Source organism: Kogia breviceps, chromosome 5 (assembly GCF_026419965.1).
Source record: "Kogia breviceps isolate mKogBre1 chromosome 5, mKogBre1 haplotype 1, whole genome shotgun sequence".
Lineage (NCBI taxonomy): Eukaryota > Metazoa > Chordata > Mammalia > Artiodactyla > Physeteridae > Kogia > Kogia breviceps.
The window spans coordinates 95,047,606-95,075,320 of NC_081314.1; the positions used below are offsets into that span (position 1 = coordinate 95,047,606).

A 27,715-nucleotide genomic window follows, 5' to 3' on the forward strand; every position below is an offset into this window, starting at 1 on the left:
GTAAAGCAGCTTTACTTTTTATAACAAAAATTTATGAAATAAATTGATTGAGACAGAAAAACTTATTGAAACTGAAAATTATATTTATATTTAATCTTACTGACTGAAGAATATACTGATGAGATAGCACATGGTTACTCTGACAATTATTTCTATATTTGTATGCTGCAATTGAGTAGGATCATTTAGTTGCAAAACATGTAATAAATGATCAGTACTATTCAAAGCTTGGCAGTCTTCCCATGTTAATCAGATTTTTCTTTGCTTAGAAAAAGGAAGGAATTTAAATGTGTAAATGACTATATAATTTTGAGTAATATAGAAGGAACCTAATGTTTTTATCTTTTATTATTTTTCTTAAAACAACAGTCAGTCTTCTGAAGATGAGTTGACAATGCCTTGTCTAGGATTATTGGCAAATCTTTGTCGGCACAATCTTTCTGTTCAAACGCACATAAAGACTTTGGTAAGAAGTTTATAAAATGTTTCTCTAGTTTTGTGGTGGGCTCTATGCTTAAAGAACATATTTTTCACCTTTTTCTTAAAAAAATTTTTACAAGAATTCTCCTGTGTTATCCAGCTGACCCATCAAAGTTAACAAAGAATCATATTGACATATAAATAAATAACTTGACGTATTCCAGCCTTCATATATGTTTAATCAAGACAAGTTAAGAGTTAATAAAAATGTTAAATACTAAAAGTTTTTCTCCTCCATAGCATCCCATTATTTGTCATATTGAATAATACAAGAATTGCTAAATTATTCTGTGCTGATAGAAGGGAGACATGGTGCTTCCCTGTTGGCACAGTGGTTGAGACTCTGCCTGCCAATTCAGGGGACATGGGTTCGAGCCCTGGTCTGGGAAGATCCCACATGCTGCGGAGCAACTAAGCTCGTGCGCCACAACTACTGAGCCTGCACTCTAGCGCCCGCGAGCCACAACTACTGAAGCCCACGTGCCTAGAGCCTGTGCACCGCAACGAAGAGTAGCCCCTGCTCACAGCAACTAGAGAAGAAGCCCACGCACGGCAACGAAGACCCAGCGCAGCCAAAGATAGATGGATAGATAAATTTTATTTTTTTTATAAAGGGAGATACGCCATTGGCAGTTGCATTTACCTCAGTCTTGTATTTCCACAAAATCAATTACAGCTCTTCCAGAAAGATTTATGAGTAAGTGCCTAACATCACTACCAGTACTTGTGATAAGTGAAGGCACTCAAGTGAGGTTAACTGAGCCACTGTTAGAAATATATTAAATCAGGAAAGTTCATTGATTCTTTAAGGTGCTTTGTGAACAATTCCCTTGCTATGCAATATTCAGTATTACTTGTTTTAAATTAAATAATATCTCATTTGTTCATGTGCTGGATTTTTCTGACCTGGTCTTATTTTGTTGGTGGAGGTTATTTTGAGCCATGGAACTGTTTGAGAAAAGTAAACATTTGCTCATAAACCCATGACTACACACTGCTCTTCACTTAGATTGTACCTGTCTATACTACTGTAAGCAATATGTGAAAGTATCATCTTACTCCTTGAATGATCTCTTAAGTTGATAATAATGTTTAATAAAAGTTTACCTACTCTGTGTAAGATATTCTTTCTAAAACAAAATGTAAGACTCATAATTTTTTTATTCTAATTTATTTAAAAATTTTTTTCTTCCTCAGAATAATGTGAAATCTTTTTATCGAACTCTTATAAGCTTCCTGGCCCATAGTAGTTTAACTGTGGTTGTGTTTGCACTTTCAATATTATCCAGTTTGACATTAAACGAAGAGGTGGGGGAAAAGGTAAATTTTTTTTTTTTTCAATTTATGAAAATAATTCTGAAGTTTATATTCTCTGATACTTTAAAAGTCATTGAGACTCTTTGTTGAGTTTTAGGATGGTCAACTTAAATTTTTTTGTATAATATACTTTTCCTGATTTGTTTTTAAGCTGTTCCATGCTCGAAACATTCATCAGACTTTTCAACTAATATTTAATATTCTCATAAATGGTGATGGCACACTAACTAGGAAGTATTCAGTTGATCTACTGATGGATCTTCTTAAGAATCCTAAAATTGCTGATTATCTTATCAGGTATGACTCTCTGACAAATTTTAGGACTTTTGTTTTTAAACCAAGATGTATTTGTAATAAACAAAACTACCTTTTTAGATTTAGTAAACTTGGTCTCTACTGATTCACAATAGACTAAAATCAAGATGTTTTCATGTGCTTTATTCACATTCTTTTTGCTCTCCTGACTTGAAATGTAAAAGTATAACAAGGGTGTGTGTGTGTATGTTTCAGTCTTTGTCTTAGGTAAATAAGGTTGTGTCATTCTTCAAAATACACATATCTTGATTAATCTGTTTCAAAACCAGTTTTACATCTGAACAGTATGATTTATTTTATATAGAAATCATTTTTAATGTATCAATTTCATAATTATCACTTGATGTATATTTTTATTTTGAACCTAGGTATGAACACTTTTCTTCATGTCTTAATCAAGTGTTAGGTCTTCTTAATGGAAAGGATCCTGATTCTTCTTCAAAGGTATATAAAAACACAGCTTTTTGTTTTAAATTTTTTTAAAACTATAATGTGCAGAAAAATCTAAGTGCATAGATCTCTGAACCTTTACAAGATGAACACAGCCATATAACCAGTATCTAGAGCAAGAAACAACATTACCGATACTTTGGAACCTTCCTTGTATCTTCATTAACTGGCATAATCCCTTTGGAAAACTGTTTCACGGTGCCTGTTAAACACATGTACACCCTATGACACAGAGATTCCACTCCTAGCTATATAACCAATAGAAACATTTCACCAAAAGACATGTAGAAAATGTTAAATAGAAAATGAAAGTTTAAAACTGGTACTATTTACAGAGCGGGAAAAGATATCTACAATACATATATTGAACAAAGGACTCTTATCTAAAGTATATCATTTAAAAATTTGTACCTATAAATGAGAAAAAACACTGAACCCAATAGATAACCTGAGCAAAAAAAAAAAAACTTAAATTGGTCAATAAATATGAAATTGTTGCTCAACTTTATTATTCTTCAGGGAAATGCAAATTTAAATGGTAATGCAATACCAGTGCATACCCACCAGATGGTTAAAATTAAAAATGTGGATAATATCAAGCATAGATGAGAATGTAAAAAATGTAAAGAGAGTGTCACTGTACTCATGGGCTGAAAATTGGTACAGCCATTTATGAAAACTGGTATTATCTACTAACATAGGACATATGCAACTGTGACCCAGCAATTCCACTCTTAAATATTTACCCCAAAGAATCGAATACTTGTGTTCACCAGAAGACATGTACAAAACATAGCAGTACTGTTACCATTAGCCAAGAATTGTAAACAACCTAAATGCCATCAACAGTGGAAATAAACTGTGGTATATTTATACGTTGGAATACTATAAGCAATGAAAATGTGTGAAATGCAGCTGCATGCGAAAATATGAGTGAATCTCACTAAGATAATGCTAAGCTAAAGAAGCCAGATGTAAGAGTATACACTATAAGAGTATTTATATATAAAGTTACATGTGAGTTTTTAATATAAACTGGCAAGCCAATTGAAAAATTTATACAGAAATGCAAAGATCCAAGAATAGCTAAGGTGAAATTAATCTCTGGTGTCAAATCTCATGTGGAGTAGTGGTTGGGGCATTGTCTGGGAGGGGACACAAGGGTACTCTGGAGTTTTAGTGGAATTCTCTTTCTTGACCTAGTTGCTAGTTATACAGGTGTATTCACTTCGAGGAAAACATCTAGCTTTGCAGTAGCAATTGGTATGTTTACTTCCCTGTATGTTATACTTACAGAGAAAGTGTAAATGAGAAAGTATTTGCTTGTATGTGCAGAACGTATCTCTGGTAAGATAAATAAGAAACTGGTAATATTGTCTGTTGCTTCCAGAGAGTGTAGTTAAAGGTCAGGCTAGTACCTTTGACTTTGGAACCAAAAGAATGTATTATCTATTCAAAAACAAGTACTACAATTTATATTTAAAAGAGAATAAGTCAAAGAGTTTATCATATGTAACATAGTAAATGCTAATGGATTGAATTCTGTTAAAAGCAGACACTATCAGGTTGATTAAAACACAAATCCCAATTGTATGCCATTTACAAGAAACAGATGAAGAAAGGTAGAAAATAAGTGAGTAGGCAAAGAGGTACCAATTTTTTTTAACGATAAGTTGGTAGTAAATGAAATACGGTAGAATTTAACTTAACGGCTAGTAAACAAGTTGATGTGGGATGCTATGTAATGGAATAAGGTTCAGTTATGAAGCAAGAAAGGAATGAAGTAGAATAGGGAGGCAGGCTAAGGGGCTGATTGCCAAACTGTGTAAACAATATGGAAGTAGCCATCCTTAAGCTTTTAAAGCTATGGGATGCCACTTTTAAATATTATCCTAAAGTATGCTTTATAGCAGTTCTTAAATCTTGGCATGATAGCAGGTATTCTTAATTACTAATTTTATTTTTTCATTTTTGAAACAACATGTTTGTACTGAAAAAAATTAAGTACTGTAGAAGGTATATAAGATTAGTTAAAGTTGCCCTTTCTTCTTTGGCTCTCACAATCCTGTTATTAGAAGTAACTACCATTAACAAATTTATTTGTAACCTTCTGGAACCTAGTGACACATTTTGAAAAATAATACTTGGAAAAAATTGGAAGCAACTTTTAATTTTTATTTTATTTTATTTAAAAATGTATATCATTTCCAGCTTCATTGTTTGGTTGCTTTGTGCATTCAAGTCTAATGAAATTGACATTTAATGAAGGCTTTATATTACACAGGTTTTAGAATTACTTCTTGCGTTCTGTTCAGTGACTCAGCTGCGCCACGTGCTCACGCAGATGATATTTGAACAACCTCCATCTGGCAGCACCATTCTGGGAAGCCGTTCTAAGTGTTTAGAACCTCCTGTAGCTCTACTTCGTTGGTCAAGCCAACCTTTGGATGGATCAGAAAACTGTTCTATTTTAGCACTGGAGTTGTTCAAGGAAATATTTGAGGTACTAGAGTGATTAACAAATTGACTTTTCCACTTTTATGATTCTCAGTGAACAGTTTGTTTTGTAAAATGTTCATAATAAACTTCCAGTTGTTCATACACTTCAGGAAAGTTTCTCAATTACTAAACTCCCTACCATTCAGCTACTGAATTTCTTTTTTCTGGCAAGGTCACAAATATTAGCGAGAATTTTGTTTGTTTTTTCACTAAATAGCTTATATATACTCTTTTCAATATAATAAGTAAAGGTATTGACTAAGATTTGTATGGGTTGTTGGTGAATGACTGTGCTTCTTGCAGTAGTCACATTCTGTCTCACCATCTCAGTAGATACTGTCTACTCTCTTTATGGAATGGATATATAGAACATTGGATTAAGTCAGTCAAATAGAGTGGAGCATGCCAGGTACTTAGGATATAGACAGAAATCCTTTCTATAGAGGCCTTTACATTCTGGTAAGTTCTACTCTCTAGGTCATTTAGTATTCTGTACTATTCTTCCTGTTTTTATACCCATTCTGTCTACCCCAGTATCTTATGGTAGAATGTTTACCCTCTCATGACTGGATCCTGTGCACAAACCAAAATGTTTATGAGTGATTAAATATATTTGTTAAGGATTATGCACAAATTATTCTGTTTCATGTTGATCTTGACTGTTAACAGTTTTAGCATTTAAAAAGTGCTTTGAGATTCTTGATGGGAATTATTTGTGGTTGTAAAGTATTAAGACCAGTGTCTGTTATTTAGTTATTGTAATTACATTTAGCAAATTCGGGATATTTGTTTTCAGTACATACTTTTAATTTAGAATAATTTTTAAATCACAGATACAGTCCGCTTTAAAAAGTCTTGTTTGCATTCAATTAACCCAAAACCTTACTGTTCCATTTGAGAAAAAAGTCATCATAGCCCTCAAAACTGGATAAAAGGGTAGATTTTAAATAGGAGACACAGGTCAAAGAATTTTTGAAGTAATTACAGTTGACCCTTGAACAACATAGGTTTGAACTGCTTGGGTCCACTTATATGTGGATTTTTTTCAATAGTAAGTACTACAGTACTACACATTCCATGAGGTTGGTTGAATCTGTGGATGCAGAAGCACAGATACAGAAGGCCAGGGCCAACTAAGTTGTACTGAGACTTTCGACTGCATGGTGGGGTCAGCGTCCCTAACCCTTACGTTGTTCAAGGATCACCTGTATAAGAAATTTAAAGAGTGTTGCTGTTCAGTGATGACCGTTTATGTATTCTGTATTCCATCTCTGTTTTTATTTGTAATCATTGGTGGTGGTGAATTCTCCAGGATGTCATAGATACTGCTAACTGCTCCTCAGCTGACCGTTTTGTGACCCTTCTGCTGCCTACATTCCTTGATCAGCTTCAGTTCACAGAACAAAATCTAGATGAGGCCTTAATAAGGAAAAAATGTGAAAGGATGGTCAAGGCCATTGAAGTTTTGTTAAATATCCTTCAGTATAAACATGGAAACTACTTATTTTTTTAGAATTGTATTTACTGCATTTTTGTCTTTATAATTTTGTCACTTTTCATGCTTGAATCTGTTCAGAATTACTGAACTCAAGTTTAAACTTACAGACCTGATATTCAAGGAAGAGTCTCTTAAAAAGTTATCTAGACTTTTTTCCCCTTGTTTTTCTGTGTAAAACTTTCAAGCTAAAGAACATTTCCAGAAATGCTCTTTAAACTTGATCTGTACATTTTTATCATAATTTGAGATTAGGAGATATATTCTAAAATAACTACCCTGATACTCTCTTTTGATGCAAATTGCTGCCCCTGGATGAAGTGTGGTGCCATTCTTTGATGGAGTGTATCAGATAAGAAAGAAAGATTGGTAGTTATTATTTTAGCTTAGTTTTTTAGCTTGTGTTTTAAAAATTAACAACTCTATAAATGTTTCAATAAAGATGACATTAACACTTGGTTATAAAAAAGATAACCTTGTATTTCGGAGCAACAAGAATTTGCTCAACTTTTTCCTGCCCTAGAGCAAACTCCGCATCTCTTTAATCTCTTCTCTGAGCTGCTGCTTCTTAATTTTCCTCTTTCTTGGTGGTGATTCTCAACTCTGGCTATGTATTAGAATCATCTGGAGAACATTTAAAAATACTGACTCTTGAACATTACTTCCAGCAATTCTGATTTAATTAAAGTAATGTGAAACCCTGGGGTGGAGGAGTGTTTGTGATTGACTGTTTGAACTACCCAGGTGATTCTAACATGCAGCCAAAGTTGAAAGCCACTGCTATAAAAACGCATGATTATTTTGCTTCACCTTAGAAATACTATCTAAAATATTCAGGCCTTCTCTCATTGAATGGTACCAAACTTAACCCTTTTTAAATGATAGATATTCAGATTAACTACAGTACAGGAAAAGAAATTGAGGAATAACAAATGAGAAAATAACTTCCCTTTTTTCAACAAGTATTTATTGAACCGTTGTGACACCTGTTAATAAAAAGCTAACATCCAGTAGAAAAGCAGATCCTTCCTCTGTTTTACCTTTGAGTCAGAAACTTTTGATGTCAGTCCCATCTCTTGCCACTTGTCAGTCACTTAATGCTCTGAGCTCTAGTTTCCTAATCTGTCATTGAGGTGTAACAATAATTACACCAAATTGCAGGAACAAGAATAATTTGTATGAAATCATCCTAAAAGCTGTAAAGAGCTATAAAAATATGAGGGGGTTTTTTTGAGAATTTTTTGTTTGTGTTCCTTAACAAAACTTACCTCTGTGTGGAGATGATGCTCTAAAAATGCATATTGCAAAAATTCTGACAACTATCAAATGTACCACTCTGATAGAGCAACAATTTACATATGGCAAGATTGATCTGGGGTTTGTAACAAAGGTAGCAGATTCTGAATTGTGGTGAGTATATGAAATACAAATAGCAAAATGGTAACAAAAATCAAAAGATGTAATGATTCTCATTCCTTTTGGAGGGTCATCCTTGGGTATGTTCTGTTAAGCCAAGGTGTAACAGAGAATTAACAAAAATATTATCATGATGAATTTTTTAAAAATTCATTTAATTCATAGATAACATGCTTCTGAACAGAGGTATTAATATCTGTGATTTATTTTTCATTGTTTAGGTTTGTCTTATTTTAATTTGTTGTGATTCTCTAAGGGTCTTTTATACTTCTGAACATTTTTTTTCTAGAGTTCCTTTTTGACATTGCCTGAGTAATTATTTTTATATTCATTTAACTTTATATTTTGAAGGGGAAAAGCATGAAAAAACAGGGATCGTTTTTATTTCAAAGAAATCCATCACTGCTGAAGGTTTCTAATAACAAAGATAACTCTTCTTCTTTAGCATGTAAAGACTTATGGTTAAGTGTGGATTTTCACTGATAGTAATGAGATTATTTTATCCCTCTTCTCCCCCATGAATCAAGTCCATCTAACAAGTCTTTGTTGAGGACCTGCTAAATGCTGAATGCTGATTTGTTCCAATTTCCATAAATGTCAAAACTGTCAATAATTACATTCCTCAAGAACAAGAATTATCTTTTTACTTTTTTGTATTCCTTTTCAATTACAAGGCTGAGAAAAACGGCTTAGTAAAATGCATTCAGTAAATATTAGATATTCTTTATTGCCTAAGGTTGCCCTCTATTGTTAATATTTTAGTGACCAGGCTAAGAATTAAATGAGTCATGTTGCCAATGCTGTTAGTAATTTCAGGCAGAAAGTTGAAGTGTGTTGGTATTTGAGATTAGAAAAAGAAAGACTGTCTAAACTTAAACTGTTAATGCCAGTTTGTTCTCTTTGTATCTTGGGTTATAAGGATGTTGGTCTCTGATATTTTTTCTTAAGAAACAATGCTTAATCTTTTTGAGGTTTAAGAACAAAGGTTTTTTTTTTTTTTTTTTTTTTTTTTTTTTTTTTTTTTTATGCGGGCCTCTCACTGTTGTGGCCTCTCCCGTTGCGGAGCACAGGCTCCGGACGCGCAGGCTCAGCGGCCATGGCTCACGGGCTTAGTTGCTCCGCGGCATGTGGGATCTTCCCGGACCAGGGCACGAACCCGTGTCTCCTGCATCGGCAGGCGGATTCTCAACCACTGCGCCACCAGGGAAGCCCAAGAACAAAGGTTTTGGGTTTTTATTTTCTTTAGATGTATGGACAGCAATAAGCTCTAAGCAATTTTTGAGTTATCTAAATTAAATATGACTTATTTTTAAAGCAAACTTGCTGCTGATGTAATTTTGAAAACTCTTGATTTGATGAACAAACTTAAACAGTTGGTTCCTGGTATGGAAGTAAGCTTCTACAAAATCCTTCAGGTGAGTTTAAACTTTTCAAATATTGAAGTTGACTTATATATAAATGTTTCCTATTATATGTTTCTGTTGTAATATTCTTAATCTTTAGAAAGAAGAATAATGTTTTTCTTAGAACTGGCCATTGGAAGGAAGTTTAAAATTTGTTGTCTTACGTAACTATAATATTCTCACTACACGGTTATTTTATGTAGTTTCACAGGAATTGAACATAAGTGCTCCTGACTCTAATGTATGGGATGTTGATAATAGCGGTGCTTCCACAGCCTTTTCCTTTTTTTGTGTCATATTTCCGGTTTCTTCATTTGTTTCTATTGGCTTTGTGGTACGGGGGAGTGGTATTTGTTCTGGGGTGTTTATTTTTGTTTGGGGTTTATGAGGTAGGGTTTTAAGACAAGAGGGAGACTCCTGGAAGAAACGGACTTGATTGTGAGGGATAATAAAATTAGAGAGGTGTGCAGAAAATAGTTAACTTACAGATTTCAATAATAATAGTAGCTGAATAAGAACTCTAGATGTTTACCTTGATATCCACAAAACTTGGCTTATAACAGATATTTAACAAACGTGTGAATTAAGTTACTATAATAACACAGATGTCTCCAGTGCCTGTATAGACAGGGTAGAAGCCAAAACTGGATCCTTAGGCAGGGTCTACTTATACACTTTGAGAACACAGTGCTTAGGAGATGGGGGTTCAGATGCTGACTCCATCATTTCTTAGTCAGTGCAGACTTGAGCAAGTTACTTCGCCTCTCTGAGCTCCAGTTTTCTTGACTACAAAGTAGAAATAATGATCCTTGTTGATGGGAGGAGTTATGAAGGGTTACCATGAGGGTTTTGGAGATAAAAGCCATCTCTTATAATTCTGTGGCATTAGATTATACTTGAGTACCTATAAAACACTTAACATTCTAAAATGTTGGTAATTATAAAGGATTTATATTTTAATATTTTTCTCTGATTTTATGTCAATAAATTTTTTTTTCAGAATAGAATAGATGATTTGAGGCTTAGTACTAATGTAAAATTTACTGACATGAAGGACTTACACTTTAAAGTATAATTGTTACATTCACTAAATTAAAATTTTTTATTGAGTTAGTTTGAATTTTACTCTTATTTTTTACTTAATTTGGAAATGATTAGCCATTTGTTCTTAAAGCTAGTTTTTCTTTTATTTTATTTTTATTTATTTATTTATTTATTTTGTGGTACGCGGGCCTCTCACTGCTGCGGCCTCTCCCGTTGCGGAGCACAGGCTCCAGACCCGCAGGCTCAGCGGCCATAGCTCACGGGCCCAGCCGCTCCGTGGCATGTGGGATCTTCCCGGACCAGGGCACAAACCCGCGTACCCCGCATCGGCAGACGGACTCTCAACCACTGCGCCACCAGGGAAGCCCTAGTTTTTGTTTTAAATGGTAGCTAGAAAAATAAAACAATAACTCAAGACATCAGTCAGTTGTAGGTGATATTTAAATTACTCAAAGTATTTAAGACATGATTTTCATAGGCACAATAAAGCATTCAAAACCTTTGCCAGATTTTTTTAAGCCAAGCTTACTATTGATTGTATAGACAGTTATAACAAGGTAAAGACTAATAAGTACATTCAAGCATCAGGTAGAAACACTTTCAAATTTGCCTAGAATTATTTTATGATTTAGGTCTATTTATTCACCTTACTCTTAAAGACCTGACATTATTTATTCTTTCTGCCTTTTATTTTCTGGTTTCTGATTTACTTAGGATCCTCGCCTGATTACTCCCTTGGCTTTTGCTTTAACATCAGACAGTAGAGAACAAGTACAGTCTGGATTGGGAATATTATTGGAAGCTGCTCCACTGCCAGATTTTCCTGCATTAGTGTGAGTTATAATCATTTGCGGTGTCTCTCTTGTGGTGCTGGAATACCCTGCCATGTTTCTTAAGTAGTCCTGAATATAGATAGATTGGAAAATTCATGAATTGAAGACTTCATTGTAATAGTAATTTTTCAAGTGAAAAAAGTTTTTCAATTAAAAAAAATTTGATTCCCACAATTCAGAAGGCCAGATGTATACTCACTTAGGGAATAGCTAGATCCATCCAGGTGATTAAATGTATTATCCAGATGCTACACCTCTCTGTCTCAACACCTCTTTTTAACATAGTAGCTTCTGTACTAAGCTTACATCCTAACAGTTTAGTTTCTCCATACAAAGAGATTTTCTTTCCCAGCGGTTTGAGTGATAAGTCTAAGCATCGCTTTTATTCACCAGATCTGGGTCGTTTACCAAGGAAGGGATTCCTAAAGAAAAAAATCTGTTATTATCAGAAGGTGGGATAATGGCCAGGCAGAATTATCTACTATGTTCATCTGTTTTAAACATTAAGAGAATATTTGCAATTAGGTTTGAAAAAATTCAGATTTTCGGTGCTGTCTGTAAACTAAATGGTTGACAAAATGTCTAATAGGGTTCTACTTTTAATTTTAATAAGTTTAGGTAGTTTATATGAATGAAGTTGCAAAAGTGTTGAATGAACTGAGACAGTTGTTAAGTGGTAAGACATTCCTGTATGCCAGGGGTCAGCAAACTCCAGACAGCAGGCAGGAGCTTATTTTTATAAATAAAATCTTATTGGAACAAAGCCATACCCATTCATTTTCATACTGTCTGTATTGTCTACATCTACATTTATGCTACGACGTTAGGATTGGGTAGTTGTTACAGAGACTGTGGATCCTCAAACCTAAAATACTTAACTACCTTGTCCTTTAAGATAAAGTTTGCCAACCTCTGCTATTTCTGTTAACTGACTGAGCAAACTCATTTTTCAGAATTAATAATTTAAGTAGTCATAAGAGATGAAGAACTGTGGAAAACACGACCTAGAGACCATGTAATTGAAATTCCTTTCATTTTTATCATATTTTTTAACAACTAAATGGATAAATAGAGAGCTTCTCAAATTACAAGGTAGATATCTATGAAGCTGCTTTATTTTGTGGTAGCTTGCGTCTTCAACCGTGGTAATCTGACAGGAAGCAAAATCCCCCACGCTTCAGAGTAGACAGCTTCAGCTTCACTGAAAGGTGGAGTTTCACCCTGTGTCTCTGTATGTGCAGCCTTCCTATCATTTCAGTATGTCTTTGCCATCCCTTCCTGTCTAGTGTTGTGTAATTTTCGCTTTGGACACTATCAGATGTCCACTTATGCTGTTTTATTTATGTCCATTTATGCCTATATTTACATTATCTTAGTTTAATAAGGTGCATTTATATACTCGATGAGTAGGTAGGTAGGTGTGTAGGTTGGTTTTTTGGAGTGTGTTTGTTTTATTTAAACATTTAACAAATGTTTAAGGTGAGGGCCAGCTTATGCCAGGCCTCCTTCTAGGCATTTTGAATATTGCAGTAAATTAGGGGACCTTATGTCATGAGGTTTACAAAATGTTTCATAATGAGCATGTCACCATGGGTAGAGGAGGGCCCGAGGAAGTGGGTCTGAACTGAGATCTGATGATAAGAAGGAGCCAGTGCTATGCAGATCTAGTGGGAAGAGTGTTCTAGGTAAAGGAACAACTTGTACAAAGGCCCCGAGGCAGGAACAAGGTGGGATAAATGGCAGGGGCAGAATGGAAGTCAGGTTGGTGAGAACATACTGACTGAGAAAGGGGAAGGGCAAAGGAAAAAGTAAAGGCCAGGTGATGTTGCCCATGGTTAGAAGGATGTTCTTACCAATACCAGTAACTTTGTATTTAATTTTTACAAATAATCCACACTCAGAAACTAGTTCTAATGCCTCCAAACCAGAGGTGGAGTTGTCATTATAAAGCATTGTGAGTAGAAAAGAGTTTCCTCTGGCAAATTTAGGATATTTACCCAAATCCTGCTTCATCATAGATTCCAAGATTATTTCAGAATTATTGGAAGACCTACACTCCCCAAAAGACCCATTCTTATTGAGTCCCTAATTCTGTTCCAACTCTGCCTTTTGCTATATTTTTATACAATTATTTCTCTTTTTTCTGATTCCCGTTCAGACTTGGAGAAAGTATAGCAGCAAACAACACCTATAGACAACAGGAAACAGAACATATGCCCAGAAGAATGCCTTTGCAATCATTAAATCACAGTTTTCCAACATCAGTAAAATGTTTAACTCCTCCACTTTTGAAAGATAGAGTTACTGGATTGAACATTGAGGAATTAATAGAGAAGCTTCAGTCTGGAGTTGTGGTGAGTGATAAATAGCCATTATAAGTAGGATTCTGCCAAATAGCCATTATAAGTAGGATTCTGCCTGGAACGTACCAACTAAATATCAGCCCTTATAACATTTATCTAAACAACTTTAGATGCAGATTTGATCATTGAAACCTTATCTTTTACTATAAAAAGTGGCAGTATTCTGGAAAGTTTGGAAAGAGGAAAAAATCAGTCATAAAATTCCCACATTTTAACATGGCCATCATCTTCCCTTATTCCCCCCCTAACGAGCTCAGCCTCCCGCCACCCCGCACCACCCCCGACTTGAATGTACTTTAAATTCCCACAGGTGTATCAGATCTTACCCAGATATTCTTTTGCAATAGCCAAGTTAGTGAAATGGTTGTGACCTGCCTGATATGACATCGTTTCAATGATTTAGTCTCACACTAGGCATTTATTTTTTTATTTTGTTGAGCATTAACAATTTCTGATTTTTTAACTCTGTTAGGTAAAGGATCAGATTAATGATGTGAGAATATCTGACATAATGGATGTATATGAGATGAAACTATCCACATTAGCTGTGAGTACAAGCTTATTTTAATTATGTGTAACAGTTAAGCTTTAAGAGATGTTTTCCAGTAAATGATGAAGATTAATGATATGTTTTCTTACAGTCCAAAGAAAGCAGGCTACAAGATCTCTTGGAAGCAAAAGCTCTGGCCCTTGCACAAGCTGATAGACTGATTGCTCAATATCGCTGTCAAAGAACTCAAGCTGAGACAGAAGTGTGTACAATATAAAGACACATCTGTTTAGTAGAAAAATAAATGTAGTAAATAAAACGTACAAAATATTAGTTTTATTTTCATTACTCTGAAGTAAATTGCCCTTAGCATTTAACTAGTACTCCCTCTGTCTCAAAACTGTCTCGCCTTTAATTTTGGTTACACAATTATCTTCTGATTTTTTTTTCCTTCCCTAATGGATACTCTTTTCCTATATCCTTTTTTTCTACTCACCCCTTAAATGTTGAGTTTTCCAGGATTATGTTTTAATCCCTTTTCCCTTATTTAGGTGATTCATGGTTTCCAGTCATTACCAGAATGTTAATGCCCCCAATTTTATATGCTGAGCCCAGATCCTTTTTCTCAAGCACTAAATGTCTCCTGTGTAGCTCCATTTAAATATACATCAAATACTTCAAACTCAGCAGAACCAATACTGAACTCACCACCCTCACTTTTTAAAAATGTATTGTTTCTTATGTATTCCCTCTACTGTTCTTAAGAGTTTTCCAGACAAGAAACATGGAAATCACAGTTTACCTTCTACAATTAGTCATTCACCAAGTTCAGTTGAATTCTACCTTCTAAATACTACTTTTTTTTTTTTGCATTGTCTCTATTCTTTTTTTTTTTTTTTTTTGCAGTGTCTCTATTCTTTTTTTTTTTTTTTTTTTTTTTTTTTTTTGCAGTGTGCGGGCCTCTCACTGTTGTGGCCTCTCCCGTTGCAGAGCACAGGCTCCAGACGCGCAGGCTCAGCGGCCATGGCTCACGGGCCCAGCCGCTCGGCGGCATGTGGGATCTTCCCGGACCAGGGCATGAACCCGTGTCCCCTGCATTGGCAGGCAGACTCAACCACTGTGCCACCAGGGAAGCCCGCATTGTCTCTATTCTTACCACTGTTTGCTGCAGGTCAAATTTTTTTCATTTTTCACATGAATCACAGCAGAGCCTCTGATTAGTCTTCCTACCTTTCCTTCCTCTCAGCCACCCTCAACATACAGCCAAAGGCATCTTTCTTCTGTATTTAGATCTACCATCCCTTCTTCCTCCACAGCCATCCCTGAGGCAGTACTCTGGTTCCATTGCCCCTGTGCTGAATATCCTTCAGTGTCTCACTGTTTAGCTCAGAAGAGAGTTTAAATTCCTTAGAACTTACTGCATTCTCTGCAGTCAGACATATTAGATTGCTTTGCAGTTTCTGAAACTTGACATACTCTTCTGTTTTCTGTCCTTGCACTTGCTCTTCTGTGTCTGGAATACCTTTTCCTCTCTTTCTCTAACTTTTAATAATCCTTCAGATGTTAGTTTTAATACCTCCATTTCCCAGGAAGCTTTCTCTGGTCTTCTCCTTCCCACACTTCTGGTGATCCTCCCTCCCTGTGCTGGCTGCCCTCTTTATAGTACTTCTCACTCTGTGTGAAAATTGTATGACCGCACTTCCACCCTTGATGTTGGAGAGCAGAACTTGTCCTCTACCCCTCTAGACTGGCCTAATGATTAAATTGACAATAAGACAGATTTATTTGGTAAATCTTTTAAATTGTAGAAACAGCATATTATGTAAATGATAGTGGAAGAGTCTCTATTCCATTTTCTTTTAGGCACGGACACTTGCTAATATGTTGAGAGAAGTTGAGAGAAAAAATGAAGAGCTTAGTTTGTTGCTGAAGTCACAGCAGGTTGAATCAGAAAGAGCCCAGAGTGATATTGAGCATCTCTTTCAACATAATAGAAAGTTAGAGTCTGTGGCTGAAGAACACGAAGTACTGACAAAATCCTACATGGAACTTCTTCAGAGGTAAATTAATAAAGTAAAAGTTTCTGTGTAAGGTTAGAATCTAGAATGAACACAAGGCATTTCTCTTCTGTGTCCCTAAAATCCAATTCTGAGCATTCATATATTCTGATGATACTATTAGGTAAGTAGTTAACAAGAAACTTATGTCATAGTGCAATGATGTATTGCTTACTCAAACTCAGTATCACGGCTGGAAACAGAATACAGGTGTCTCTGTTTCTTTCCGGTTGACTCTACTTCTTTCCTTTATTCATAGAGTCATCAATCATCTGGGATGTTAGCACCTCAAGGATAAGTTTTGTCCATTTTGTTCACTGAGAAATCCCTAGGGCCTAGAACAGTGCTTGATACATGGTTAGACACTCCATAAATAACTGTTGAATGACCTTAGTTGTCACAATTTATATCAGGTTGAACCATATGAATTGGCCATTCAATGGTAATGGCCAAAGAAATGGTAATATTCAACCATTCCAAAGTGGTTGAATATTAACAGTTGTCATATAATTCAGCCTAATAGCATAGAAATTTGGGTGTTCATGTTTAACTCACCTCTTAATTTGTAGTCAGTATTTCTCTTTGATATCCTTGAATGTAGTTTACTTATATATATGACTGTATCTGCAGAATAAATTCTTATAGGTGAACTGCTGGTTTAAAGGGTGAGTGCTTTTAAATTTTTGATTGATTGCCACATTTCTCTCCAAAAGGGCTATGCCAATTTATATGCCCACCCAGTAACAAAGTATGAGATTGATCGTTTTTCCCTCCCTTGACACTTTTTATCTTTTAAGCCAGTTTTAAAACTTATGAATTATAAGGAAGACCAGGAACAGTTATGTACTTTCTACCAAACAATAAAAATAAAAACATTCTAGTTAACTTGTTTCTTGTTTTTCTTTATACTTTAAGACTGGTTAAGATTTGAAAAAATGTTCTTCTTTCTGTAATATTAATGTAGAGATGTAGAAATTTTTACCTTTGCAAGGTCCGTGTGCTTATTTTATTTGCCCATCAATAAAAATGAAGGGTGGAAAATGTATGGCATCTAGAAAATTTGTGAGGACAAGGTGATTTTTAAACAGGATATTTTCCCCCAACAACTTTTTCTGAAGTCTGATTGTTAGAGGCAGCCCCGATAAAGTGGACTATTTGTGTTAAGTCAGGGTATAAGAGAAAGTAGGCAGTGGTCCAAGAGAAAATGGGCTTTCTAGGACCTGCTTATGTTCCAGACAGTGATTGAGGGGTGGGCCCAGAAGTAAAACTCCAGCCTTGAGGGGCCAGGTGAGTAACAAATAAATGAAGTTGGCTGGGGAAGGTCATTTGTAATGGTAGGAATATCTAAAGGCATTCAAATTCAGAATTTTTAAAACTCTGTGGGACAAGTAAAACACTTTACTGGCCACATTTGGCCAGTGCCACCAGTTTGTTGGTCTTTGTAGTTAGAGGCATGAAGAGAACATTTTATGCTTAAGATAGTTAGGTCTCAAAGTATTACTTTGGAAAGGATTCTTTTATGTGGTTACCTTGCAGGTAAAAATAAGCAGGACTATAAGATGCAGAGCTATAGAGGCAAGAGAAATTTAGAATTCTCAACTACTTAATTCATTAATTTGACATTTTTACTTGAACATATATTATGCCCAAGAGGCCAGTGATGAAAGGTGCAAGTTTAATTTTTTTTAAAGACGTCATCCTTTTATAGAAGTTGTTTCAGTTTCTGGACTTAACTATAAAGATACAGGCATGTATTTTATAGCAAATTATGTAATGCAACGTTATTTATAAATGAAGCTCTTTATCCATAAATATGAAGTTAAAGCCCTACGTTTCCACTTCATAGTAATTTTTACCTCAGTCAGCCCAAAACATATCTTTATTATCTTTTAGAGTTAAACTAACTCTGTTTATGTCACACTTGTTCATGCAACATTCCTCCTCTTCCCTGCAGTATATGCAATTTGATCAGAAGAAATGGTAAGGAGGACCCTGAGTTTCCTTTCTCCATCATATGTGCTCCTCCATAAAAATATCACCTCATCTCCTTGTCTTTTCAGGAATGAAACTGCTGAGAAGAAGAACAAAGATTTACAAGTCACGTGTGATTCTCTAAATAAACAAATTGAGAGTGTGAAAAAGTTGAATGAGTCACTCAAGCAACAAAATGAAAAGTAAAATCTCTAGTTCTTCTAATTATTTTGGATTTTTCAAAAACAAAATGATTCCATGTATATAGAACATTGCTTTTTATAGGTAAAATTAATGGAATTATTGCTTATTGTAGATATAAAGTGCATATTTGGCAGAAGTTAAGGGTGATTACCATTCTTCAGAATTTCCTCTTAAAATACTTGTTGGGGAGAAAAAGGAATGATATGATTCACTGATGTTTTCTTCTGTATTGTTTTATAACTTCAGAACTATTGCCCATCTAATAGAGAAAGAAGAACAGAGGAAAGAAGTACAGGACCAACTGGTAGACAGAGAATGTAAGCTAGCAAGTAAGTAGCTTATTTAACAAATTTTCTATATTTTAACATATCTTGTGTTGGAAGAAAAAGCATGAGTGGTTTTTAGTTTGCTGTTTCATATTTTCTACTTCTCTCATTTTTTTAAACCTTAAGTCACATCTTAAACAGCTCTCCTTTTCTTGCCATAACATTTTACAAAGTAGTTTAGTTAGATTGATCAAATTGAACAAACAATACATTTTTTTGAAATCTAGGAGTTATAGGAAATGATTGCCCTTTTTAAAAATAAAAATTTTTTAAAGAATGTAACAGCAGGTGGCAGTGCTAGGTAACTTTTAGTTACTAGCTTCTTAATGGCAGTAGTTCTGAAATGATCCACAAAAACATTGTTGTTCTAACTCACTTGACTTAGAGCACAGACATCTACCTATATAATTTTTCATAGTTTTCTCTTGCCCTTTTCTAACCCTTAACTCTGAGGATTGTCCTTCCTCTCATTACTATATATTGTGTTTAGACTAGAGGAAGAGGGAAAGACATGGAGATTTGGCATTTTCTATAGAATACTGGCATAGGAGAAGAGTTTCATGGTGTTTTTTATTCATCAAGTACTGTATAAATTTTATTTCTAGCAAGATGTTCTTCTTTCTAGTTGTCTCTTTTTTGCTCTTATATAACATAATAGCTTCTAAACCTTTTCAGGGTAATGTCAGTATAGGACCTTTGAGTACAAAGCTGACCGTTTGTTTGTTTTAAGACCTGGCACAAAAAATAAAAGTACAAGAAGAAAAGATTGAAGTCTTACAAAGACAAACGGAAGATAAAGAAGAAGCCATTGGTGTCCTTAGAAAAGAATTAAATAGAACAGATCAAATAAGAAAAGAATTGAGCATTAAGGTAAGAATCTGTTGCATTCTCATTTGCAGTAAAATGAAAAAGTCTTATTTTGTGAAAAAGGTGAATATGGACAAATTAATGTTCTGTTTCTTAGTAATTTTGCTTAGAAGATAATATTAGAATCTCAAAGTGATTTGACAATTGTTTGTTATGAGGGCTCTCACAGTGTGAAAACTTGTATTTCCTAAAATTATTACACATTAATTAAATGTATACTGTGTTACAGCACTTGCTGCTTTAAAGGGGGCAAAGGATACAGAAAGGGGTTCCCAGTTCTTAATGTCACATACAGGTAGCTACCTGTATATATGTATATAGATGCATCTCTCTACTTATAGGGATGGTGATAATAATAATCGTAGTTGGTATTTGTTTAGAACTTTATAGTTTACAAAGGACTCTTTGAAATGTTTTTCTTAATCTTCCTCCCTTTAACAAATATATTAATATATAAGTATTAATAAATATTTTCATCCTACAAATGAAACAGAATCTTGAGTTAAGTTACTTGCTCAGGGTTAGTCACATAGCTAAGTGAAACAGTAGACTTATATATTCTAAGGTCATTGCTCTTTCTACATTATCATGATTGCTTGAGTGCAGTAGCCATGAATAGTGCTTTCTGGACCATCTACCACCAGGAAGATGAGAACAGACCAAGATTAAAATGACTGAACAACTACAGAGCATAAGTGACAGAAGAGGCATAAAATTTAATGCCACATTTACAGATATCCTGGTTCTGCCTTAATGTGTTTATCTTAATAGTAATTCTAAATAATAATATGTAGTATTTTCTGCAAAAGTCCAACTGCTAGCATTGACTTAAAAAGACAAATTGAACGTGTCTCCCCAATTTGTATTATATTTATCAACTATTGATCTTAAACTTACCATATAATTGTTAACTAAAATATAATACATATCGTAATGTATCTTTTGATATGGTTGTCTTACAAATAAAAACTAAGGACATCTTAAAGCATGTTTCTGTGAAGAGAAAACACGCTAAGTTGTTTGTTTTCTTCAATTTCTCTCCCCCATGCCCCTTTTTTAGGCTTCCTCCCTAGAAGTTCAGAAGGCTCAGTTAGAAAGTCGTTTGGAAGAGAAAGAGTCCCTGGTGAAACTTCAGCAAGAGGAGTTGAGCAAACACTCTCATATGATAGCAATGATCCACAGTTTAAGTGGTGGGAAAATAAATCCAGAAACTGTGAATCTCAGTATATAGATATTATGTATTTATCTACTGGGAAGGTGGGGTAGGAAACGTAATTTGTGACTCTAAAACAAGAGCAAATTATTATCTAATTATTAATTTAGTAAAGAACCTGATCTGATACACGTTTTTATTTGGTCTTAAAGTTTTACTTCTTGTTTCTGGATTTTATTGCTTAAAGCTTTCTTTGGTTTTTACTTCAGAATAGTCTTCTTAGCCTCCATTATTGTTTTTTCTAAGTGTTTTCTTTTTCCTTAGTTGCTTTCCACTCTCTTCTGCTTGTTTAATCTCATTTGTGATTAGATTTTTAAAATCAGATGTCAGTGAATTTATTTTTCCTTCTACTTTTATTGAAATATGATTGACACACAGTACTGTATGAGTGTAAGGTATACAGCATAATGATTTGACTTACATACATTATGGAATGGTGACCACAGTAGGTTTAGTGAACATCCATCATCTCATAGAAACAACATCAAAGAAATAGAAAAAAAGGTTTTTTCCCTTGTGATGAGATTCCCTTAGGATTTATTCCCTTAACAACTTTCATATATGAGGTAAAGAAAGCAGTGTTAATTATCTTTATCATGTTGTACATCTCTAGTACTTTGTCTTATAACTGGAAATGTGTACCTTTTGATCACTTTCATCTGATTCCCCCTTCATCCCCACTCAGTGAATCTAAAATAACTTTATTACTACATTGAAAATGTAGTAAGATACATGGTATAAGTTCTAAATTTTTTGAACATGCAGTGAATATTTGCAGAAATAATGTATAAAAGTTAGAAAATAGCTGATATATTGTGACTGTATTGTTTGTCACATAAAAAACTGTAGTAACTTACAGAATTATCAATATTTATGAATTTCTTACGATTACATACAGATAACTTGGATTCTACCTTTGCCACATATTCAGAAATTTATTATTTGTTGTTAATTCTGATGTGAATTTGATATATTGTCCTTCATTTACATAGTTTTTAATTAGGCTGTTTAATTTTAAAGCATGACTTAAATGTCCTTATTTATGTATCTCTTTAATACAAGGGAGGGCTTCCCTGGTGGCACAGTGGTTGAGAGTCCACCTGCCGATGCAAGGGACACGGGTTCGTGCCCCGGTCCGGGAGGATCTCACATGCCGCAGAGCGGCTGGGCCCGTGAGCCATGGCCTCTGAGCCTGTGCGTCTGGAACCTGTGCTCCGCAACGGGAGAGGCCACAGCGGTGAGAGTCCTGTGTACCGCAAAAGAAATATATATATATATATATACAAGGGAATTTTTCAGTACTCTTCATTTGAACCAAATGTTCTAAGTAGTATTTACAAAGAGTTTTTATATTAAAAATTTTGGTTGATTTTATTGCTATGCTATTACAACCATTGATTTTACTTGGTATTTTCTTCACTGTTTGTATCTGTTTGACTTAGGTAACTTAGATTTACTTCTATTTTTCAACCATAGTATATCTGAATTTATATTTAGAAAATATATCTTTATAATTCACTATTTACATTAAATAATATCAAACTAATAGTTCTGTATATTTGTATACATTTTATACAGTTATGCAAATTTTTTAAAAAGCATTGTGTTGTGTAACACATTTTAAATTGCTACTCTTTCCATAAGGGGTACATTCTGTTTCTTTTTGAAACTGCATGCATTTTCAATTTAATACAAAAAAATTTTTGAAATGGAGAGATATGACTGAAGAACAAAAGGCCCTTTAAGATAAAAACCAAAAAATTCTATAAAATAAATACATAAATGAACCAAAGAGTTCTAGGGAAAATCAAGCTAACTTTACAGTTTAGACATCTCAAGACACTGAGCCTAGCCAAGGGCTGCCCAGTTGAACTTTTTGTGGTGATGGAAATGTTCTGTATCTACACTGTCCAGTTACCATAGCCTTTAGCCACGTGTGGCTGCTGAGCACTTTAAATGTGTCTAGTGCAGTGGAATAATTGAATTTTTAATTTTATTTAATTTTAACTGTAATTGCCATCCTACTGGACAGTGCAGATCTAGCCATTCTTGCAAGTATGCATTTGTTTAAGCCACTCAGTTTGCCTATTCTTAAAGACCTATATAGGCAGACACTCCATGTTTTTCAGCCTTTCTTTAATACAGTAGTTTTAACCTGTTAATCTCTTCTCCCTGAAAAAGAAAAGCCATATTTCAGTTTTAAAGGTGAGTACTAATTGTCATCTGTCTTCACTTCTCTTTTTTCATAGTCTTTCTGTCTCTCATAGCATCTTTCATATTGTTCCTGTTGTGTTGTTTTTCTTAACCTTAGTATGTTGGCTACCGTTTTTTTTTTTTTTTTTTCTTTTTGTACCTTTTCTGTGTACCTCAGATCAGAAAAACAAGTGTGCATTTGTAAATGTGTGTAGTTTTTCTTCTTTTGTAAAAAATTTTATTTTAAGCAAGTTGGAGTCACTACCATTGTCTGAGTTTTACAAATGATTTCTATGTGTGTATTCCCATTTCTTAATGGGGAATACAAAACTAAGTAAATGCATCATTATATTAGAATTGTTCATATTCTCTAAGAATTTTGCTATAAAGAGTTTGAATCCAAGTGTACATTAACACACTTCCTTATACTGTTTACACTTGCTACTTGAACAAATAGAGTTTCCATGGCTGATTGGAGTTATATTAAATTGTCATCTGTTTAATGTCAGGGCAGAAAAAAAAATGCTCATTAAAAGTTAATGCTGTGTTTTGGGAGAAAATTGTCAGAGTAGTGCCCTTTTAGTTTTCTTTATTATATGTTGCAAAAACTAGTTGTTTATGTTAAGGATGTAGTGAGGTTCTGTCTTGAGTTAGGACTGTTAGTTAAATGAAAATGTAACTGAATTTCAACTTCTGCTTGAGGCTCATTCTTATATGTTATAGGTACCTCTAATCAAGGTAGTCACTGAAATACATAACCCTATTTTACTTTGTTTTTTTTCTTTTCTCTTTTCAAATAGTTATGAATCGTATTTACTACTTTGCTTTTGACTTGCCTACTGTTGGATAAAACACATGTCCTGTGTGTGACTTAATTCCTTTGCAGAAATCAGCATACATTTTCTATAAAGGGCCAGGTAGTAAATATTTTAGGTTTCATGAGACATACGGTCTCTCTTACAACTACTTAACTCTGCAATTGTAGCATGAAAGTAGCCGTCCACAGTACGTAAATAAATGGGCATTGCTATGTTCTGATAAAATTTTATTTACAAAAACTTTGCTATTAAATGTTATATCTTACTGATTAATTTGACCCTTTTATCATTAAGAAATGTATCACTTTATCTTTGGCAATCCTTCACATCTATTTTATTTGATATTAATATAGCCTTTTTCTGTTTTCTGTTGGCCTGGTGTATCTTTTTTTAAATCAACTTTTAACCTGTGTCTTATAAAATGCATGACTTGTAGACAGTATGTAGTCGGGTCTTGCTTTTTTACCTGTTTTGACAAGTAAGTCCTTAACTTTCACAGTCCACTTGGAGTTAATATTGTACTACTTAACATAAAATGTAGAAACCTGACCACTATATTCTCTTACCCTCATCCTTTATGCTGTGGTTGACATGTATAAGTATATACATTATTGACCCCCAAAACAATGTTGTGGTTTTGCTTTAAACAAGTATATAGAAATACGCTGGCTTTCAACATCATAATATATTTACCTATCTGCACACAAAAAGACACACAAAGTAGTGCCTTCAATGTAGCATTACTATTTTTCCTTCTGGAAATAATAAGTAACTTGTGGGAAGATACTGCAAATAATCCTGTTTCTTCCAACTTTTGCCTACTAGTTTTAGTGTCCATTGATGATTCTCACTTGAACTAGTTATTACTCAGATGGTTGCCAAGTGGTTATTTTCTTTTACTTTTTTAATAGGAGACTATTGAACGTTTTGTTAATACTATGATATACTGGGTATAACAGTCTAAATTGCATTATCTGTTACATCATTGACAAAATACAGTGCTTACAGTTTTACAATTAATAGAGTATGTACTTTTTTGTTTGCATATTCTCATAAGCCAAGAATTTTGAGGTTTGCTTTCTGTAATTTGAGAAAATAAATAATACATATGTTAAGCATATTGAATATTTTTTCAAACCATAGAGCCCTTTTGATATTATCTCCCTTCCCAAGCTCCCTAATTTGACAATTGCTCATTTAGATTGTAGGATTCTGTTTGTTTCAGTCACTTGGCCTTGGCTCTCTCAGTGATCTCCAATAGACATTAAATGCATGTTACCCGTAATGATAAATATTTTGAGTTAAGAAACTGATTGTATATTCTGAGCATTCACTGAGTTTACACTCAAGATAATAAATTTCAAAGCAATAAGATGAACACAAAAATATGACCTATGCCTTTAAAAGGTAGATGGTTTATTTTATTTTTATAATGCCGATAATGGGCCTGATAAGTACTTGAAATCGCATGCCTCTGTAATCCATAAGTTGAGAGGAAGCATTGTAAAAATTTTAAAAGCACGGGTTCTGGGCTTCCCTGGTGGCGTAGTGGTTGAGAATCCGCCTACCGATGCAGGGGACACGGGTTCATGCCCCGGTCTGGGAAGATCCCACATGCCACGGAGCGGCTGGGCCCGTGAGCCATGGCCACTGAGCCTGCGCGTCCGGAGCCTGTGCTCCGCAATGGGAGAGGCCACAACAGTGACAGGCCCGCGTACCACAAAAAAAATTTAAAAATTTTTAAAAAATTTTAAAAATTTTAAAAATAAGCATGGGTTCTTTGAGATGCACATGTCCTATCTGGTCTTCTCAGGAACCCTTATCTCTGCCGTCTTTTTAAAGGCAAATTTTTTAAAGATGGTAAAGTAATTTAGAACTTGACTTGTCAAGGATAAATAGAAATCTTAAGTGCCTTTTCTGTAAACACTAGTAAAAAGGCTTTAGCCATCCAGGTAGGTGACCTTGATTTGTTCCATCTGCAAGAAGCCCAATTTGAATCCAACCCCTTGTAACTGATGGCTTTTATGTTGTATCTGAGGGCTGAAATTTTGAATGGGAACTATGAGGCTTCTGTGTTTGTTGTGTGTTCATATGTATCTTTATGTGTGTTGTAGGTGTATGATATTGCCAAAAATGAATTCATAAGAGAGCTCTACTTAATTGGCATTAAAAAAAAATTAAGTGCTTATATAAATACTCAGAAATAAAAAACAATCTGGCCAGAATGAATTTTCAGGTTCATGTTATCTGGAAACTGATATCTGGCATTGAAGGTGGCTTAAGCTTGTTGGTTTGATTAATACAGACATGTTTCTAGAGTCATCAACGTTAAACATAATACTTCTGTTGTACCTAGGTTTATTAGAGGTCAAATAAGACCTTATTCTGTTACAAATTTGTCAACAAGAAAGGTAACTCAATGTGAAGAAACTTTTTAAAAAAGTAAGATACATGTTTTTAGTAACAGAAGTTGTGAAGGATGAAAAATACTGCAAAGAGTTATGCATGATCAGGATTTTGTACAGTGGATTGAATTTAGTTGGTAAATGGATTTTGTTAGGAATGGGCTAGAACAAGACTGGATTTGGTTTCTCCCTCCAAAGTATTCTTGAGATGCTTCTTTTGACAACAGATTATGTGAGTTTCTTTGACTTTAAGTGACTTGTATTTGCTTTTGAGCTCTTTTGTAACTTTGGTTTAAGAAATAAGTATTGTCTCACAGTGACCTATGATCTTATTTGACCAAGTGTTTTAAAACTTCTTGACAAACTTCCCAAATACCAAATTTTAATTGTTTCTTTTGATTTCCTGCTAACTTTGGGGTACTTTAGAGGGCCCCTGAGGTACGTTAAAGAGAAATATTTAACTAGGATTATTTGGTATGTTAAGTTAAATGTAATCAGTCGTAACTCTGGTTATTATAACCAAGTTTCTTTATCGATTACACTGTAATCAGAAGTTTTACCATGACTTTTAAGTCTTTTGTCATTTATAGATATTTTTGTACTCTGAAGCTGTTAAAAAAAAGTGCTTCATCCTCAAGGAGATTCATAGAACGGCTACAGAAACAGTTTTTCCACACCAAGATGATGGCTATGCTACTATATACCAACTTAAAACAAGGAGGTGTCCTGCCCCTGGGGCCCCTAGATCAGGCATCCAGAGATTTTTACTCCCTGACAGGCAGGGTTGACGCTCCTACTCAGCCTGAAAGCAGTTACAGAAGACTGGCCATCACCCTTCTGCTTCCCATAAGAATATGGGAGTAAAATCTCTGAGGGGGGAATGAAACAGGAGGGGAGGAGGCAGGGCACAACCTTTGAAAGAATGACACAGCCCAAGGACACAACATAAACTGATTAGAACCAAATGGATGCAAGAGGGCAGACAAGTAGACTTCCACTAGACCTTGAGCCTCAGTATACACTCACATCAGCAAGCTAAATGACACACCCACAGGCGCCATGACAGTTCCAGGACTGACCATAAGGATCAAAAAGTGGGCGGTGGCCCAATTCCTGGAAATCCCTGCCCCTTCCTAAAATGCAATACCCCTCCCACTCATTAGCCTATGAAATTACCCACTCCTATAAAAACAGACAACTCCATACCCTGGTGCCTTTCTCACCTGAGAGGGCCTACACTCTGGAGTGTGTTTCTAAATAAATCAACAAAAAAAAAGGGTTCCTTTGAATCTGCAATTTACTTTGAAGTCTTATAGAATCTTACTCTGCTTAGCATTTTGTAGCTAATTGACTTTCTTCCTGTCGTACAGAGAGGCCTATTTTGTTTATGCTTGTGTTTATCTAAGCATTTCAAAAATACTCTAGAGAAAACATAATTATCATCATGAAGAAGTACCTTAATTCTCAGAACCCAGCTTTTTTGCACATTGAGCCACAAATAGCCCTTCATAAAGAAACTAAATGTGAAAAGAAGTATCTTTCCTCCCAACTAAATG

At 34.6% G+C, this 27,715-nt stretch overlaps 1 protein-coding gene across 2 annotated transcripts in view; it reads left to right on the forward strand.

Annotated features, from left to right (window-relative positions):
- Window positions 1–24,190, forward strand: part of CIP2A (cellular inhibitor of PP2A) — a 31,146-nt gene extending 6,956 nt beyond the window's left edge. Inside the window, exons 5-21 of one of the 2 annotated variants that reach the window (XM_059063627.2) lie at window positions 370–466; window positions 1,678–1,800; window positions 1,949–2,094; window positions 2,481–2,556; window positions 4,847–5,065; window positions 6,374–6,533; window positions 7,825–7,966; window positions 9,288–9,387; window positions 11,134–11,252; window positions 13,411–13,606; window positions 14,088–14,162; window positions 14,257–14,367; window positions 15,969–16,165; window positions 18,223–18,336; window positions 18,584–18,666; window positions 19,394–19,533; window positions 20,591–24,190. In XM_059063627.2, coding sequence (XP_058919610.1) covers window positions 370–466; window positions 1,678–1,800; window positions 1,949–2,094; window positions 2,481–2,556; window positions 4,847–5,065; window positions 6,374–6,533; window positions 7,825–7,966; window positions 9,288–9,387; window positions 11,134–11,252; window positions 13,411–13,606; window positions 14,088–14,162; window positions 14,257–14,367; window positions 15,969–16,165; window positions 18,223–18,336; window positions 18,584–18,666; window positions 19,394–19,533; window positions 20,591–20,761 — 2,269 coding nt within the window. In that variant the 3' untranslated portion in view covers window positions 20,762–24,190. The remainder of the gene's footprint in view (window positions 1–369; window positions 467–1,677; window positions 1,801–1,948; window positions 2,095–2,480; window positions 2,557–4,846; window positions 5,066–6,373; window positions 6,534–7,824; window positions 7,967–9,287; window positions 9,388–11,133; window positions 11,253–13,410; window positions 13,607–14,087; window positions 14,163–14,256; window positions 14,368–15,968; window positions 16,166–18,222; window positions 18,337–18,583; window positions 18,667–19,393; window positions 19,534–20,590) is intronic. The other variant, XM_067034700.1, reaches the window with a different exon arrangement.
- The last annotated feature ends 3,525 nt before the right edge of the window (window positions 24,191–27,715 follow it).